Here is a 17699-nt window from a genome sequence, read left to right as displayed (position 1 = left end):
CCATTGGTATCTATTTGGAATAAAGAACGAATTCAAAAGAGGATGGCTTTGGAGAAGTTAAGGGGATTTGGAAGTGGGATTGTGTTAAAGAGAATATTGGTAGGAGAAATTTTGGTAAGAGAAAGTATGAATGGGGATGAAGGAAATTTGCAAAGAGAAGCAGCGAATAGGAATGAAGATAATCAAGATGCTGAAGGAGCCAATGGGAAGGAATGTGGAGAAGCTTCTTCTAGTGGACCAGCTGAAATTTTTGTACGTTATTACAACTTTCCCTTTGTTTTTAAATTTTAGAACATTCTTATTAGATTTTAGAACATGCTTATTAAATTTTAGAACATGCTTACTATTATTTATAACATGCCCTATTTTTTTATTATGGATTTGTATATGCAGGAATTTCTTACTAAGTTCCAATCATTAGCTAAAGAACTGGGTTCTAAAGTTAATGAAATGTACTGTATGTTGAAAGAAGTTAATGTTGTTTTTGGTGAAGATGGTACAAGTGTTGAGATGGGTAATGTGATCAAGAGTTTATGGAGTAAATATACTCGAGGCAATGAAGATCCAGTTACTCAAAGTGAAGGAGGGAAAGAAGAAGTTGTTAATGAGAACAAAGCGGAAAGTAAAAAAGATACAGGAATGACTGGAGATTTTGAATGTGATTTGTCTAGTCAAGATAGTCATCCCTATCTTAATTCTGAATTTTTTGATGAGATAGATGCTTTAGTTGAAAGAATAAAAAGAGAGAAGAAAGATCAGAGAGAAAGTGAAACTTCAATGAAGAAATCTGAAGAAAAATATTATTGTCCAAATTTTAATTTGTTGAGTCAAGAGTTGCATGATTTTGTTGGAGCTGAAGGTAGATCTACACAAGCAAAAACATTTGTTGAGAAAGTGCATGTTGCAGATGTGAAGAATAATTCTGATCCTGAAGTAATGTATGTGATAATAATTATTTTATATTTTGTTTATGTTTTTTAATGTTTGTTATATTTTAGAACATATGCCTTATTGTTTAGGACATACGTTTTATGTTTCTGATTATGTTATTCCTTTTTGATGTTTTAAGGTGGTTTGTTTTGTCAACAAGTTTGTTGTTGATGATGAAGTTGATAACGTGGTGATACAAGATGCGGTGGATGTAGATTTGCAAGCTTTGCCTAGAAATTTTCCAGATAAGTTACAGATTTTGTGCAAATGGGCTAATTTGGAGTTGGTGAAAGGCAATTTTGTGAGCTATGTTGTTGGTGAAGAATTGTTTGGACATGCTACTAAAGCATTATTGTTGAGGCATGATATATATTCTATGGTTCATATGGAAGATATAACTTGCAACGTTATAATTTTCTATATGAGGTATTTTGTTTTTGAAATATTATAGTTTTATCTATATTAGTTGTAGTTGATTCTTACTACGTACTTTTGTGTTTTTATGTAGCTACTTGTTTAATTTGTTGAAGAAAAGAGGAATGGACAAATTGTTTTATTTTATTGATCCTCATTACACTTATTCAATTGGAAGTACTAAAACAGTAAAGCAGCGCTCATATGAGTTGATGAATCGATTGAAAATGTCCACGATGGATAAGTCTATTTTTTTGTGTCCATATAATACAGAGTATGAATATTTTAGTTATTTTATTTAATATTTTTGTAAGTAATTTTCTTTATTTTGAAATAATAATAGTATTATTTTCAGTGGACACTGGACGTTGTCATTTATCGATGTGATGAATTTTAGAGCTTATTGGTTGGATCCGCTGAGAAGGCGTTTGCCAAAGGCAGATGTATGGATGGATGTTGTGAATGAGTATGTTTTTTGTTTATATTTTGTTTTATAGTTTATTTGATATATAATTATGTTTTAAGATTAAGATTATGTACCTGATTTTAATGAATTTCATTTTAACAGCGGTGTTCTATTATGCTCTGAGAATGATCAAATTAAAGTCAAATGGACTGCACTTTTGGTAACTCTTAACTTGTATATTGGTTTTGTACATGTGTGAAATTGTTTAGAACATAAAGGTTAGATTGATGTACATGATTTTAATGTTGTGTTTGTTGTGTTGTAGGGTGTGTCAGAGCAGAAAGATCATAAAACATGTGGTTTTTTTTGTAATACGGTACATGATTGATATTGTGATGGACAATGATTTGAAGTTTACTGAAAATGTATAGTGCACTTATAATAAAGGTTTTGTTGCATTATTTTGAAATTATAGTTTGTTTTATGGTTTTAATTTTGTTATATTTTGTAGTGGAAAAGTAGGTGTGGTATGAAATATAGTCAAATTGATTTGGATGAAGTTCGGAAAGAGTTTGTGGAAGAAGTGTTGAGAGTAGGAGTTACTACTGGACTTGATGAATGCTTTGCTGATGATGTTTCTGCTAGTAATGCAATGTAAGTGATATTTAAGAATTTTTATAATTTAGATCATGTGTATGTGTTTTTGGAACATATGGTTTATATTTTAGAACATGAGAATAGAATTCAAGAGTATGTGGTTTCTGTTTTGGAACATGAATAATTTTTTCCCCTTTTGTTATTTTTTTATGTTGTTAATAGGAGAGTAAACAAAGATGTAGTTGAGAAAGCGCAAGAAGGTGGTGTTGGAAATCGTGCAAAAAGGATTTCAAAGTTGTCTGTATATCTACAGTCTCCATTTTTGCTTGAGTCTGAGCATTTACTAAAGAATATGCTTGGTTCGAGGAGAATGTTGGTGGAATATGCTTTCTGTAGTGGAGACCCACAGTAAGATCTTAATTGAATGTTGTTTGTGTTAATTTGAATTTTCTTTAAGATATACTTATTGTTTTTATTTTATTCTGTTTGCTTTTTTTGAAGTGAGTTGTTGTATAGTGATTGTTTGTCCACAATCAATAGAGAGAAGATTATGACCTTGTCAGGAAACAATCATTTGGTTAGTAATGTTGTTGATGCGTGGTCTCAAATATTGAATTGTGAAAGGAAGAGCAAGAGTCAAACTGTTGTGCATAGATTCTTCTTCTCTACTGTACCATTTGTATGTGTTTTTACTTTTTGATATATATTTTTTTTGTTAAAAAGAAATTGGATTATATTAATATGATTGTTGTATTTTTATATAGGTGTTACTATGTACTGATAATGGAGTTCCTGGAACTAATAAGTACAGCGAAAGACACAATGCTTTTTTTGAGAGGATTAGTTATGAACTTCGTGAGGCTAAAGTAGATAGTTTACAGAGTTATCACTTGGTAATTATATTAAAAGTAAATTGTGTTTTACTGTAATTTTTGTTTGAAATTATTATGATTGCTAATGGTTTATCTTTTTAGGTGTTCTTTCCGGTTGTTTATGCTGCAAATTTCTATCTTTTTGTTATCAACCATTTTACTGGAAAGATAGACGTTATTGACAACAAGGCTCTTGACAAATGTGTACAACTTTATAGTAAATGTAAGGGTTTTCCAAAGGCTTTGGTAATATTACTCAACTGTTTTTTAGTTTTGTTATTGTGTTCTATATATTTATTGTCATGTTCGGAAAAACTAACGGTATGTTCTGAATAGTTGATGATATGTTTTAATATTGGTAAGATGTTGTTTTATGTTTTCCAAGTGAAAGCATATTCACTTTATATTAAAAGAGAAATCCCTGAGTGTTTGAATGATATCAGTAAGTATAGTGCAAGACATTTGAAGTTGAAGTGGAAAGACACAACCAACAATGATGATTGTGGTGTTTTCCTTATGAAGCATATGGAATTATATTTTGGACAAGATGTTAATAAATGGGATATTGGAGTTGGAGATAACAATGTGAGTTTTTTTTTTAAATCTTTTTTATAATAGGCTGATGTTATTATTTTGAGAATGTTAGTAATATTGATTTTGTAATATTGCAGGTTGATCAGTTGAAGAATTTTAGAGTTGAGTACTGTTGGAGAAGAAGTTGCTGCTGTTAATGAGAATGCATTAAAATGGAAGAATGAACAAATAAAATAATTTTATAGTGTAATTGCTGTAAATATTTCTAGCATTGTATTTTGGAATTTTAGAATATTTTTTGTACAAGTATTATTAGTTCAGTTGGTTATAATTTGTAATATATATGGGATAGTTATTGTAATTTTTATAAAATATATTGTAGAAGTTTCTGTTGGCAAAGTTTGTGTTATGTTTTTTCGAACATGTTATATATGTTAGAACATAAGACATATTATTTGCAACATAAAACATATTTTTTGGAACATACACGATTTTGATAACAGCAATGAAGTGTAGATTGGATATATTTGTTTAGAGTGGAAAGGTGTGCAGCTTAGAGGCTTGTTTAACAAAATATGTGTAATCATGTGGAAATTCATCAGAATAGCATGAGAAGCTTGAAGTTAAATTTTACTGCTATACATGTTTAGATCCACTGTAAACATGTTAGATTCACTTTGTCATCAAGATTTATGATACATGGTATAATTATCATATTTATAATACTTAAAATATGATAATTATGCCACACGTCATAAATTGGATGGAGTATAGATAAAAAAGATAGAGGAACATGAAATAATTATTATACTTATAATACTTTGAAATATGATAATTATGTCATTGAATGAAATACGGGTAAAAAGATAGAGAAATAAAAATAACAAATTTTCAGCTTCTTACATAGAAAAATAATAATTCTGTGACAATAAATTGTATATTGGAAAGATTAAATCGTATGTTCTAAAACATGTATCATACGTTCTAAAAAATATATCATATGTTCTAAACAATATATGAGATTAGTTGTTCTCTTTTTCTGGACAGTTTCTGCTATCATGGTTAGCAAGCTGTTTACAGACTCTGCATAACCTCTCTTTTTTCTGGTTTTCCTCAACAGCTTTCTCCCTTTCACTCTTCAATCTTTTATCACTGTTTCCTTTTGGAATATGTATACATGTACCTTTGTTCTTTGATATTTTTGGTGCTTTGATATTAATTTCAGTTGGTACACTAGTTCCAATCAACATTTCAATGTCTTGATTTTTTTGTAAGAGTTATGTTTTTCTCAGTGTCTTTTTGAGTGATGTTAGCTTCTAAATCCATTCTGATTCCTTGAAACTTCTTCACAAGATCCTTTATATTTTCCTCATTACCTTGAGCTAAATAGACACAAACATTAATCTTTGACCATAGTTGATTCAGCAATGTTTTCTTGTCAATTGTAGCAACACATTCTTCCATAAGATTTCTGTGCAGATTGATAGTTTTTTGACTTGTTGCTAATGTAGTCCATCTGTTAAGCACATACCTGTTAGGAATTGATTCAAGCATTTTTGCCTTCCAAACCCACACCATGTGTCTACATGGTAAGCCCTGTCTTTCAAACTTCTTGCACGAACATTTTGTTTCGTCTTCAATGCTGTTGTACATAACCTGAAAGTTTTTTTATGTCCTTTGCTCTTTGATAGTGTAAATTTCGAAAGGAGGTTGTTTATAGAATCCGTCTATTCCACAAAAAAGAACCATTATAAACCTCTTCCTGAAACTCATAAAAGACAGTAGTTGTATAAACATCAGCTCCATGTGTTTCAACACCCATTGGTGTTTTGCATACAAGTCTTTTATGTTTGGCATCATTGTCATTGTGATCTTGGTTATGCCTTTGTGCATTCATTGCACTATCAAATCTCAAATAAAATTCTACAAGACTTAAATGAGAATTTGTAAAAGCAGTGAAAAAGTTGTTCTCGCTCTCTGACATTGATGTAGTTCTCATAATTCCTCCTAGGAATAAGTCCCTGAAGTACGCTGGAATCCATATTTTTCTGATTTCAAATATTTGACATAGTCATTCATGTTTTTCCAAATTAAACTCTGAAATGACTGCTTTCCATTTTTCATCAAATTCTTCAGGTTCAATCTCAACACTCCAGACAATTGGTTGAATCCTTTTTAAGAAATTGGTTTCTTGCATAATTGCACGACCTATTAAAAAAACCAGTAAGTATTTTCATAATATACAAATATTTTTAACATGCCAATAATATATTGGAACATACAATGTAATACCTGATCAAAACATTTAGTAGAACAGTCATGCAGTAAAAAATTTAACTGTAAACAAAGCTTTAGAAGGCTTACCTAATTTATCATTCATCTTTTTCATAATGTGCCACATGCAGAATCTATGTTCTGTTTTTTGGAAAACATTTTTTATTGCAATCTTCATTGCTGGATCTTGATCTGTTATTAAGCACGTAGGTTCATTACTTCCCATTGCGTTAAGAAACGTTTTGAAAACCCACTCAAATGATGCAATATCTTCTTTAGCAATGAAACAAGCAGCAAACGTAACACATTTTTTGTGGTGGTCTACTCCAGTAAAGGGGTCAAAGATCATGTTATATCTGTGGAAATAATATACAAATATTTGTAAATAAGAAAACTTATTAAGAATATAAGAATAAGATTTTAGAACATGCCAATAAGAAATTTGTACATGTAATATAATACCTGTTTGTTTGGTATGTTGTGTCAAAAGATACCATATCACCAAATAGAGCATAATTCTTTCTACAAATGGGGTCTGCCCCTAAAGCTCTGCAGAGATGATGGTCTTCCTCCATATCAAAGTAAAAAAAAAAGCAGACCATAGAAGTTTTTTCTTGTTGAAAATGTCAATAAACATTTGGGCATCTGACTCATAAATGTAAGCCTTTAAATCTCTGTGGAAGTTTTTGAAATCCTGCTTAGATGCTCCTACATTGTTGTATCCTCCAACATTTTCTTTTATTTGTCTGTATGTTCTTACGGGTCCAATATTTATATACACAAAACACATGAACGGATTTTATAAGGAAAGTAAATACAATTTGAAAACATTGTAGATGTTATGTTCTATGTTTCACTATGTACTGTTAGGAAAGTAAATTTAGAATATGACTCACCTTAGAATTATCAACAATCAACTTCTTGTGTAGTATTATCAGTTTTCTTCCCTGTTTTTGAAATTTCATACAGCATGGACTGTAAAGTGGGTGTGTATGTTCTTCTTTTAAACGATAGACAATATATTTTCCATCATTGCAGTACTTTAAAACAATTTGTGTTTGGTATCCAACACGTGTGATTAATCTTCTTCTCGGTTTTTGTCCTTCAGTATCTTCAACAATTTTTTTCTGCTTATGGTCTGCTTTATTGCATAAAGAGTATTGAAAAATCACAACATTTGTGTTCTTTCTTTTTTTAACTGTAGATTTTCTAATATTAAATCCTACTTCAGTGGCATATGCTTTGTAAAATTCAATATCCTCATCAATAGTATTAAATTTTATTCCTACAGTAGGTATTTTTTCCGGAGAGCAACATGACTTCCATTCTTTTGTTCCTCCAGGAGTCAGCACAATTTCTACTTGTGGAGTGTAGGATATAATTGCAGTGGAAGAATCATTTGGCTGCTCTTCATTTGACACTGCATTTAAGTGCAATTTTGGAACATATGTGATAATATATAGCACATATGAACAATTGTTTAGAACATGAGGTACATTTTGAAGAACGTAGTGAACTCTATATTTTAATATACTCAATTTTATTTTTTCAACAATTTTTACAACTAATTATAAATAAAAAAACGAATAATATGTACTATTATCTATAGAACACATGAACAATTATTTAGAACAAGATTTTTTAGATTATGAAAAATAGAGAAATTATGAAGAACACATGTGCCTCTTTCAATAGTTGAAGACAGAGAAATTTCATGGTTATCATCATTCTCCTGTAGATCATTGTCTATTATTTCATGCAATTCCATTGTTTCGGAATAGAATCTGAATGATTTCCAATCTGTTTCAGATTTAAGCAATTTCTGAATAATTATAAACATAAAAAAAACAGAACACAATTTAATATTCATTTATAGTTGTTGGAGATAAATTACCTGATTGATGCTATTGAGATCAGTTTATATAATGATTGGTAACATAATAAAAATGTGTAGTGGAAATAACATGATTTATGATTAATAAGGAGAAAGTTTCATTATTAATTTTTCAACATAAAAGCAAAAGTGTATCATTTGTTTCATATTATATGTCTTTCTTTTTCTTTCGAAGAAAACTGGGTCATAGCTTAAACAGAAGGAGCTAAGTCCTTATTGGTTACATCAATAAGCCATGAAGGTAAAACATCAGAATAAAATAGATTAGCATTGGAAATAGCCTGCCTAGTAACTAAGTGGGCAGCTTCATTCGCTAATCTAGGTAGAAATGAGATATATAGAAACTCGGATTTTCAAGAAGGAGACACCGACAATCATGAATAAGACCGCATAACTTAGACAGGTCGGTGACTGTATAATTATATGTCTTTCTAGAGATTGTTTTTTATTTCATGATACATGTCACTTTAATATGATCGATACACATTAAGTCATTTTCTTTTTACTATAAAATAAATAAATAGTTAAATCAATAAATAAGAGGCAGTAAAATCTTTTTCCTAATTTTTTAAGGGCTAATTACAAATAACTACCTTGTGGTTTGGCCGATTTGTGATGTGGTACCTGTGGTATTTTTTTTTTTACAAACACAACCTCGAGATTGTCACCGTTAGCAAAATCAAGGAGACGGCAGAAAATTTGTTAAATCACATGGGCAATTTGGGAAATAAAAATTTTGACTTTTTTTTTCTTACTTTTTGGGTTGACTTCATCTTCTTCTTCTCTTCTCCTTCTTCATTCTTCTTCTTCTTCCTCCTCCATTTCCTCTTCTTCTTCTTCCTTTCTTTAATTCTTCTTCTTCTTCCATTTCATGTTCTTCTTCCATTTTCTCCTCTTCTTCCTTTCTTTTCTTCTTCTTTTTCTTCCTTATTTCTTCTCTTCATCTTCCCTTTTTCTTTTCTTCTATTCTTCTTTTAATTCTGGAAATTTCAGAATTCTGGAATTTCCAGACTTGAAGAACGTCTGGATTTTCTAGACGTTCTTCACATCGTCTGAAAATTCCAAATTTCCAGAAATATGAAAATTCTAGATTTCTGGAATTTTAAGAATTAAAAAAAATTAGAAGAATAAGAAGAAGAGAAAGAAAAATATCACAGGTACCACATCGTAAATCGGCCAAACCACAGGATAGTTATTTATAATTAACCCTTTTTTTAATCAACGTTACATCAGTGGTCCATATTGGACAAATAAAGGCAAAGTTGAACACAACTTTCACAGTAAAAGACCTTGGGTTGGCCAAATGTTTCCTAGGTGTTGAGTTGCAAGATCAAAGTCTAGCATTTTTATTTCTCAATAGAAATATATCCAAGATCTTATCACATATGCAAGATTGGAAAATGCAACTGTTGCAGCTCTTTCCCATCGGGGGGTCAAGTTAGATGCTATATCAAAATTATGTAAAGAAGTAGAAACTTATAGGAGAATGATTGGTAGGCTACTTTATTTGGGGTTTACAAGACCTGACCTGTACTATATATTACACAACAATTGAGTCGGTTCATTACTAGGCCTACACAATTGCATGTGGAAGTTGCCCTACATGTTTTGAGGTATCTTAAGGGTACTAGTGACAAAGGGTTAATTTATTCATCCTCCAACAATGTGATTCTAACTAGGCTAGATGCCAGGAATCGAGGAAGTCAGTTATAGGATATTTTGTTTTTGTTGGGAGAAGTTTTAGTGTCATAGAAATCTAAGAAGCGGGGAACGATTAGTAAGTCTTGTACAGAGGTTGAGTATAGATCCATGGGCACAACTTCTTGTGAACTTAAATGGCTGACTTATTTGTTAAATGAATTTGGCATAATATCCAATTTTCCATGGGAAAACTAAGCATATTGATATAGATTGTCAAATCGTGCGTGATCATCTCACAAGTGGTTTCATAATACCTGTTAGGAACTAATGATATTACGATAAACGAAAAACAAACAAACACACAAGAATTGTTTACCCAGTTCGCCACTCAATTTGAATGACTACGTCTGGGGGTACTACCAAGCCAAGATATTTCACTATAATATAAGAGATACGGATTACAAAGAAAGAGGCTATATTTATACTCCTCAAGAAACCCTAATCGTCCAAGAAACCCTAAAAAAATATCGTTGAAGTTGGGCTCATCGCTGCAGTTGGGCCGATCTATTAGTCTCCAAAGCCCAACAATACCTTCCTACATAAAGTCGGAGCTTAGTAGACTTATTTACTAAACCACTTATATCTAATCAAATGCATTATGCATTATCCAAAATGAAGTTGTTTTCTATTGGCATTACACTAAAAGCTTCAAAGTCAATTAAGACCCTAAACCATTAAAATCATCAATTATGTTCCTAGACTAAGCAAAAATCATCAATTAAGTCATCTTTCTATTCTAAAATCAGAAATTGTCACCATTTGATATAGACTTATAATCTCTGTGTTGGTTCAAAATTAGTTTAGGAAAGAGGGTCTAAAACTGTTCAACCGAATGTTTCTCGATGAGACCTCAATTAATTATTTTTGTTTAGAATGGAGACTCAATTGATGATTTTTACTTAGTTCACAGACTTGATTGATGATTTCGATAGTTTAAGATCTTAATTGACTTTGAAGCCTTAGTTTGGAAAGCCAATTGAGTATTATGCCTTTTCTATTTCTATAGTTCAACACAATCTACATCTTGAGAAGGGATATTAGAATTATACGATTTTACATCAATAAGATATGCAACAGTACAGAAGATTGCAACGGGTAGACTTAGCGGGGAAAACAATTAAAAGAAATAACAGTTGTAACCTAGCAAAGAGAATAGGATGATGAACTATAATCGTAGCCATGAATAGTATAAATACATTACTTGTAATCGTATTCAGTTACAAAATATCATAATAAACTTCTAATTTGTCAGAAGACATCCTCTTTACGATATTAATTATGAATTTAGTTTTTCGTCCTTTTCAACTTTCACAGTCATTGCGAAACTCAGTTCCTTACAATTTTTAGAAGTTTTCATAAAACTTTCTGGTATGTTCAAACCCGAACCAAAAAGGCAAGAAACACACATGAACCCGAGTGAATTCAATCCGGAAAATGCTTGCAGGATCAATTTGGTCCAATTTTTAACATTTTATTTCAATGATGTTGTAATTGTTTTGATCTCAAAAACAAAAATTACTACTGCACATGGCTGGAAATGAAACAAGGATGAACAAAAAGGGGGGAAATATATAATGATCTAAGATTGGAGAACAAGAGTCTTGCCAAGGATCATGTCGTCGGTGGAAAAATCAGGCTCTTTTCTGAAAGTTCCTCTACCAAAGTCAAGGTTGTAAGAATCTGTAAGGCCTTCAACCAGATCGAATTCAGGTTTCCATCCCAGAACATGTTTTGCCTTGTCTACTGATGCAAAGAAATGCTGCATCAAACCAACAAAAGATGAAACGAATTAGTAAATAAACCATCAAATTGGCAATCTTAGGTGCTCTATTTCGGTTAATTTCAGTAGGATTGCAGATAGGACGGGGCGAGTGGGATTGGGGACTGCTTCTCCCGTCTTTGTCCCTATTTAGAAGGAGAATCTCGACCTCGTTAGGGCTGTAAATGAGCCGAGCGGCTCTGTGTTCGGTTCGATAAAAATTTAACCGTGTTCGACTCGATTTATAAACGAGCCAAGCTTAAGCACGATTTTGAGGCTCGATTCGTAAACGAGATGAGTTTGAGTACTACGAAACTCGGATCGAAAGCTCGCTAGCAGGTTTGGGTATATGTTCCTGAGCAAGTTCATGAATAAGTTCGATTATAATGTTAATGAACAAGCTTGTAAACAAGCTTGGTTCGACTATTTTTTTAATAATAGTATTTCTAAATAATAGTATTTCTATAAAGGAAGAAATATAAAACTACGTAGTTTTATTGTTTTCAAATCTATGCAGCTTATGAGCATAATGGATAAGTTGTTCGTGAGTAAAGTTTATGAACAAAATCAACAAGTTGCTTGTGAGCAAAGCTCGTGAACAAATACACGAGCTGCTCGAGAGTTGCTCACGAACAAATAATTTTCTTAATGAACCGAGCTCGAACATGATGTTAAGCTTGACCTCGTCCAGTTTTTGCCGAGCAAACACATGCCTCGACTCAGCTCGATTACAGTCCTAATCCTTGTCTTCGTGGGGATTCGTGGGAATCCATATTACTCCAATTATAATATTCTAATCTTTCAAAAAAATTTAAAATTTGTACTTCGATAAATAATCTAATTAGCCCCTGCACTTTGGAAAGTTATCATTAGCTCTTTGAACTTGCTTAAAATGACATAATTATCCCCCAAATCTTATCTTGGTAGACCAAAATGGAGATTTGCACAAGTTGAAGCGAGTATCAACCTAAGCAAGTATAGCCCATTTTAAGCAAGTTCAAAGGCAATAAATCACTTTAAACAAGTTTAAGGCGCCAATAGTGTATTTTAGGCCTAAACCATACGCAGTCCTCTGAACTTGTCACTTTTGGTCATTTTGCCCCCTGAACTTATGGGACGACCCATTTGCCCCTTCAACTATTTAAAAGTGGTATTAGCAACCCCCTGTTTTCATTATAACGTAAACAAAATGAAGTTCCAACATTAGTACAAGTGTTCATGAAGTATTAGAACCAGCCTGCATATATGTAACCTCATTTGCATCTTGTTTTAGTAGTGCACAACCCTATATGCAATTTTTTACAAGAAAACTTGTGTATTGTTGTTTTAGTAGTGCACAACCCTTGTTATTATGACTTTGGTGCTTGCAATGAGAATATGTCATAATTGTTTACGTTATAATGAAAACAGGGGTTGCTAATACCACTTTTAAATAGTTGAAGGGGCAAATGGGTCGTCCCGTAAGTTCAGGGGGCAAAATGACCAAAAGTGACAAGTTCAGGGGCTGCGTATGGTTTAGGCCTTTATTTTAAGCAAATTAAGACAGCTAATGTGAATTTAAGGGATCCCCATGGGTGGGGGAAGAGATCTCCGTCCCTACCCCATCCCCATAACTGGAAATATGTCTTTCCATCCCCACCTCATAGAAAAAAATAAAAGATGATTCTCCGTCTCTATTAGGACGGATCTCCATCGAAGACAGATAATCCCGACCCCATTTGCAATCATAAAGTGAGATCTTTATAATTCAGAAGTTACCTGGTCGCGGAATGGAAATGCCTTCTTTTTTCCAAAGTCGAAATCCTTGGGGTTATAGTGAATAAGCTCGGGTTCGGGAAATCCTCCAGCCTGAGAGAAGAAACCGAAAACCGGATTATTTCCGACGAATTACTTACCATATATACAGTAACAAACTTAACCAAACAAGATCTCAATTACCTTTGCACATGCTCTTGCTAATCCATCAAATGTTACATATCTCTCTCCTGCTATGTTAAATACTTCTTTGCTGGCTTTTTCGTTACCGAGAACGTTAATGAAAGCCGTAGCCAAATCCTGGGAAAATTGAAGCATCTCATATCAGAAACTTGTTGGTTTACAGTAAAACTTGAAAATTATTACACCAATTACAGCAGATTCAAATAGTTACTGCCCGGACGCTTTATGTTATTAAGGGCGATGTTGTTTCCGTTTTTCGGAGCTGCTTTTAGTTTTCTAATTCAATTGCAATTTTGATTGAAAATTTTCGCACCTTTACATGACCAAGTTGAGTTACTTGCATTCCGGAGTTGGGGATCGGAATTGGACGCCCTGCTTTCAGCCGGTGAAAGAACCATTCTTCAACAGGGTTGTAGTTCAATGGACCGTAGATGTAGACCGGCCTTATTGAAGTCCAGTTAACACCACTTGATGCTAATAAGCTCTCCGTTTCGAGCTTTCCCTTATGCCTGCTCTTCGGATCAACTGCATCTTCCTATTACAGAGAAAAACTAGTTAGAGCAGATCGAAACATTCCCGAAAGTTCAGTCAACAGACCGACTTTTCGAAAGCCAGATTCGTCGAAGAACGGTGACAACCTTGGATTGCTATAATGAGACCCCAAAGGTAGTCTTTGCATACTTTCAACAAGGCTTATAATACTGAAACAGTTCCATTATCTTATTAAAGAAGTCCGCAATTTACGAGACATTTGTCATCGTAATGCATAAAGATCAGACTCCGGTAAGAGAAGAATGTAACAGAACCTACCTCACAGTGCGGTAAAAGATCGGATTTGAGGTAAACTCCAGCTGAAGAACAGTATATGAACCTGAAAAGAAGCAGAACCTTATGTTGAATACGAAACTGAAAACCAGTGAAATCAGACAAAATTTTCACACAACTAAGCTACATAAAATGTAGGCGAAATTGACACGAAATAGACTGTAAACAGCTTACTGTTCGAGGTTTGGTAGAGCTTCGAGTATAGGCGAAACTTCAACTGCCTCGCGTCCTGAATATATGAACCGAAAGAGTTAGCTTTTAGGATGATTTTATGGTAACCTATGTTGCACGGAAACAAAAACAGACAACATAGCCTTGGATATGGACACGAACACAGAAATGCTACTAGAGGAGTGTCCGTACAATGTAGATAGTAATTACATGGATGAAGCAAAGAAACGGCGTAGGAATTGAACATCGCATACCGTTTATATCATAAACGACATCAAATCCTTTAGCTGAGAGACTTGATTTCACAAAATCAAAGTCTTTTCGGTCTCCTTTCAAGTGCAAGAGCTAGCAAAATACAAGTTTAATTGTATAAACCACATATAGAAGAAATCAAAATCACAAATTATGACCTTCTTCGGGTCTTAGTTAAGGTATACCTTAGATGAAAATTCAGCATAATCCTGGTCCGATTCACCTGGCAATTGTTGGCTAATTGGTGCCTTGCCTCTAGTAAACAAGGTGACCTGCAAATTTTTTATAACAGAAAAGTGAATCAAATTGGGTGTTCCTTGATACCATTTGAATAATACCCCAATATAGAGGTGGTAATTGTGGACACAGCCCAACAACACTGCCCGAACCCAACATGAATTTAGCGGGTTAGTGTTTTAGTAAAGAAGGTAATAGGTCATTTTTTAGTTGACAAGAGATTGACATGGAAATTTTTGGGTTCGATTAGGATTGACCTGCTTACTCGAAAATGAGATAAATATTTAAAATTATTACACATTCTCTCATATTTTTACATATCCTTAATATTTTTTTTTTCCAGCCCGGTGCACTACGCGTCCCCGCTGAGCGAGGGTCCGGGAAGGGGTCCCACCACAAGGGTGTACTGGGGCAAGCCTATAAAATTACAATTGTAACTCGGAACATGACTTGAACTTCCCATATTTTTACTTTAATAGAGATGATAAAATTGTATGTGGCCTATGAACACATTACACGAACCCACATGATATAAGTGGAGTAAGGGTATGTTAAATAGATTTTGAATCAAACCTTTTCGGACTGTGAAAGTTAACATGGTAAATAAAAAATAACAAATATTTAGAAATATTACTATATTCTCCTATGTTTTTAAATGTCACCGTTAACAGAAAACGACACGAAAACAAAGTACCTGATGACCTTCCTTGACAAGAAGTCTAGACAAAAACACACCAATGAATCTAGTGCCTCCCATTATAAGAATATTTTTGGAGCTTGATGCTGTGATCTGCAATGCTCCCTTTGTCTGCCATGCCCTTCTTTTACACTGCACAAACCCATAAATTTAGGCATGTTAATTGATCAATTGGAGAACCCAATAACCCATTGTTTAGAAAGATCAGTTCTTTTTAGGATCAAAATGATCTTAAATTGACAGTCAGATCAATTTAGCCCAAATTGAAGTTAAGGTATCAGCCTTAGAAAATATTTAACAAATTAGTCCAAATATAATCAGTTTTAAGATCAAAACTTTATAAAATCTGGAGCTAATTGATCAAATATTGTTAACTTTAATGTTGAGTTGATATTTACACTTAGATTTGGGCTAAATTGATCCATCTGTCAACTTTAGAGTCATATTGACCTTTATTAAAAAAGAAACAAACCCAATAACCCATTGTTTAAAAAGATCAGTTCTTTTCAGTTCAGATAAGCAGTATTACGGTAAATAATTGAATTTAAGTAAAAAAAAAGACGAATTAAGTATCAAAATGATCTTTAAAGTTGAAAGTATTTAACAAATTAGTCTAAATAAATACAATTAATTTCTAAATCAAAGTTTTATAAAATCTTGAGTTAATTTATCAAATATTGTCAAATTTAGAGCTCTGCAGATATCTAAACTTAGATTTGAGATTAATTGATCCTGTCAATCAAATTTAGAAGCCAATTTGACCCTTTATTCATAAAGAGATAAACACAATAATTCCTTTTTTAAAAAATATTAGTTCTTCACTAGCGTTTTTGCATTTCATGTCCGTTCCCGTCTCTTTTCTGTTTCCATTACCATTTCATAGCTAAATTTTCTTAGAAATAATGTTTCGTGTGTCCGTTTCGGTTTTAGCTTCCATTACTGTTTCCATGCAACACAAGTAGAGAATGCAACTTTAAGTAAAGGAAGACGAATGAGGATCAAAATGATAGATAAATATGACAGTCTGGATCTATTTAATCCAAATCAAAATTTATAATTGACAAATTAACTCCGATACAATTAATATTAAGACCAAAAGTTTATAATATCAATAGCAAATTAATCAAATATTGACAAATTTAAGACTGAATTGATATCTAAACTTACATTTTGGCTAAATTGACTCCATCTATGAATTTAGAGACCATTCAGTAATCCATCCCATTGTTTTAAAAAATAAAATTAAAGGTCAGAATGGCCATGAAATTGACAGAGTTTACCTCAAATCGGAGTCTAAATATAATTCAATCCCAAAGTTGGTAAAATTTGACAAAATTTCAGTATTAAAATTGATTGCTTTTGGACTAATTTTTCAATTTTTACCCATTGCTGAGTTATAGCTAAAATTCGATTTGGGCTAAAATTCTTTAGAAATGTCAGTTCGTTTCAGTTCATACAAGCAATATTACAGTAAAGAAAAGTGAAAAAGAAGAGAAACCTGGATTTGGGTATGGAGTCTGGTGCCATTGAAGTCAGATAAAGAAGAAGGGAGGAGGGAGAAAGAGGGCTGAGTTTGCTGCTGAACTCCAACTAACCTTGCCATGAGGATGATGATGATGGGTTTTTTCTATTCTCACTTGTTGGTGAGGTAGTTAAAGAAACAGAAATTCCAAGAACGATTCTGGTTCTGCCCATCTCTTCTTTTTGTTGGGTCTTCCTCAAATTTGAAAAATTGAGATAAGAAAATGACCCCACTCTTTGGTTACATCCACAGCCTCTCATTCATCAATGGTGTTATCACCTTACTTTTGTTTATATGGCTAGCTAGAGTGGAAGGAAGTTTGCTACCATTTCCTTGGTTTTACCCAAATTGAGCCAATTATGTCAATTATGTAGGCCTACGAGTTCGCCAACAGCTCCACCATTAGTATGATATTGTCCGCTTTGGGACAAGTCCGCACGGATTTGTTTTTGGACTCCTTTCCAAACGGCCTCATACTAATGTAGTTGATGAACTTCTTTATAAACTATGTAACTCTCTTGTATCTTTACGATGTGGGACTTGGGATGTATACCCAACAATCTTCCCCTCAGACCAAGGACCACAAGTCTCCCCTTCAACGATAATCTGTCTAATCATTTTGGACCGCCGCCAACCCGCGAAACACGCCGCCTGACCACCACAATATCAGGAAGAC

At 33.0% G+C, this 17699-nt stretch overlaps 1 protein-coding gene across 1 annotated transcript; it reads right to left on the bottom strand.

Moving 5' to 3' along the window:
• Window positions 1–11072: 11072 nt before the first annotated feature.
• Window positions 11073–17210, bottom strand: LOC136205750 (chloroplast stem-loop binding protein of 41 kDa b, chloroplastic). The gene is made up of 10 exons (XM_065996498.1): window positions 17000–17210; window positions 15499–15633; window positions 14753–14839; window positions 14570–14660; window positions 14319–14373; window positions 14130–14190; window positions 13633–13854; window positions 13320–13436; window positions 13140–13229; window positions 11073–11381 (listed from the first exon to the last, which is right to left on the bottom strand). Exons 1-10 carry the CDS (start codon window positions 17102–17104, stop codon window positions 11202–11204), a joined length of 1143 nt encoding a protein of 380 aa, XP_065852570.1. The 5' UTR covers window positions 17105–17210; the 3' UTR covers window positions 11073–11201.
• Between the last annotated feature and the right edge of the window lie 489 nt (window positions 17211–17699).

The sequence above is a fragment of the Euphorbia lathyris genome, chromosome 9 (genome assembly GCF_963576675.1).
Source record: "Euphorbia lathyris chromosome 9, ddEupLath1.1, whole genome shotgun sequence".
Taxonomy (NCBI): Eukaryota; Viridiplantae; Streptophyta; class Magnoliopsida; order Malpighiales; family Euphorbiaceae; genus Euphorbia; species Euphorbia lathyris.
Note: the sequence above shows the minus strand (reverse complement) of the source record. Positions and strands in the feature narration are given on the sequence as shown.

Bases quoted from the DNA above. Each gene is read 5' to 3' on its own strand.
- LOC136205750 (XM_065996498.1), bottom strand. From the start codon at position 17,104: ATGGCAAGGTTAGTTGGAGTTCAGCAGCAAACTCAGCCCTCTTTCTCC. The intron at 14,840-15,498 runs GTACTTTGTTTT...AAAAATTTGCAG, and splicing joins TTGTCAAGGAAGGTCATCAG to GTCACCTTGTTTACTAGAGG. The intron at 13,230-13,319 runs GTAATTGAGATC...TTCTTCTCTCAG, and splicing joins TAGCAAGAGCATGTGCAAAG to GCTGGAGGATTTCCCGAACC.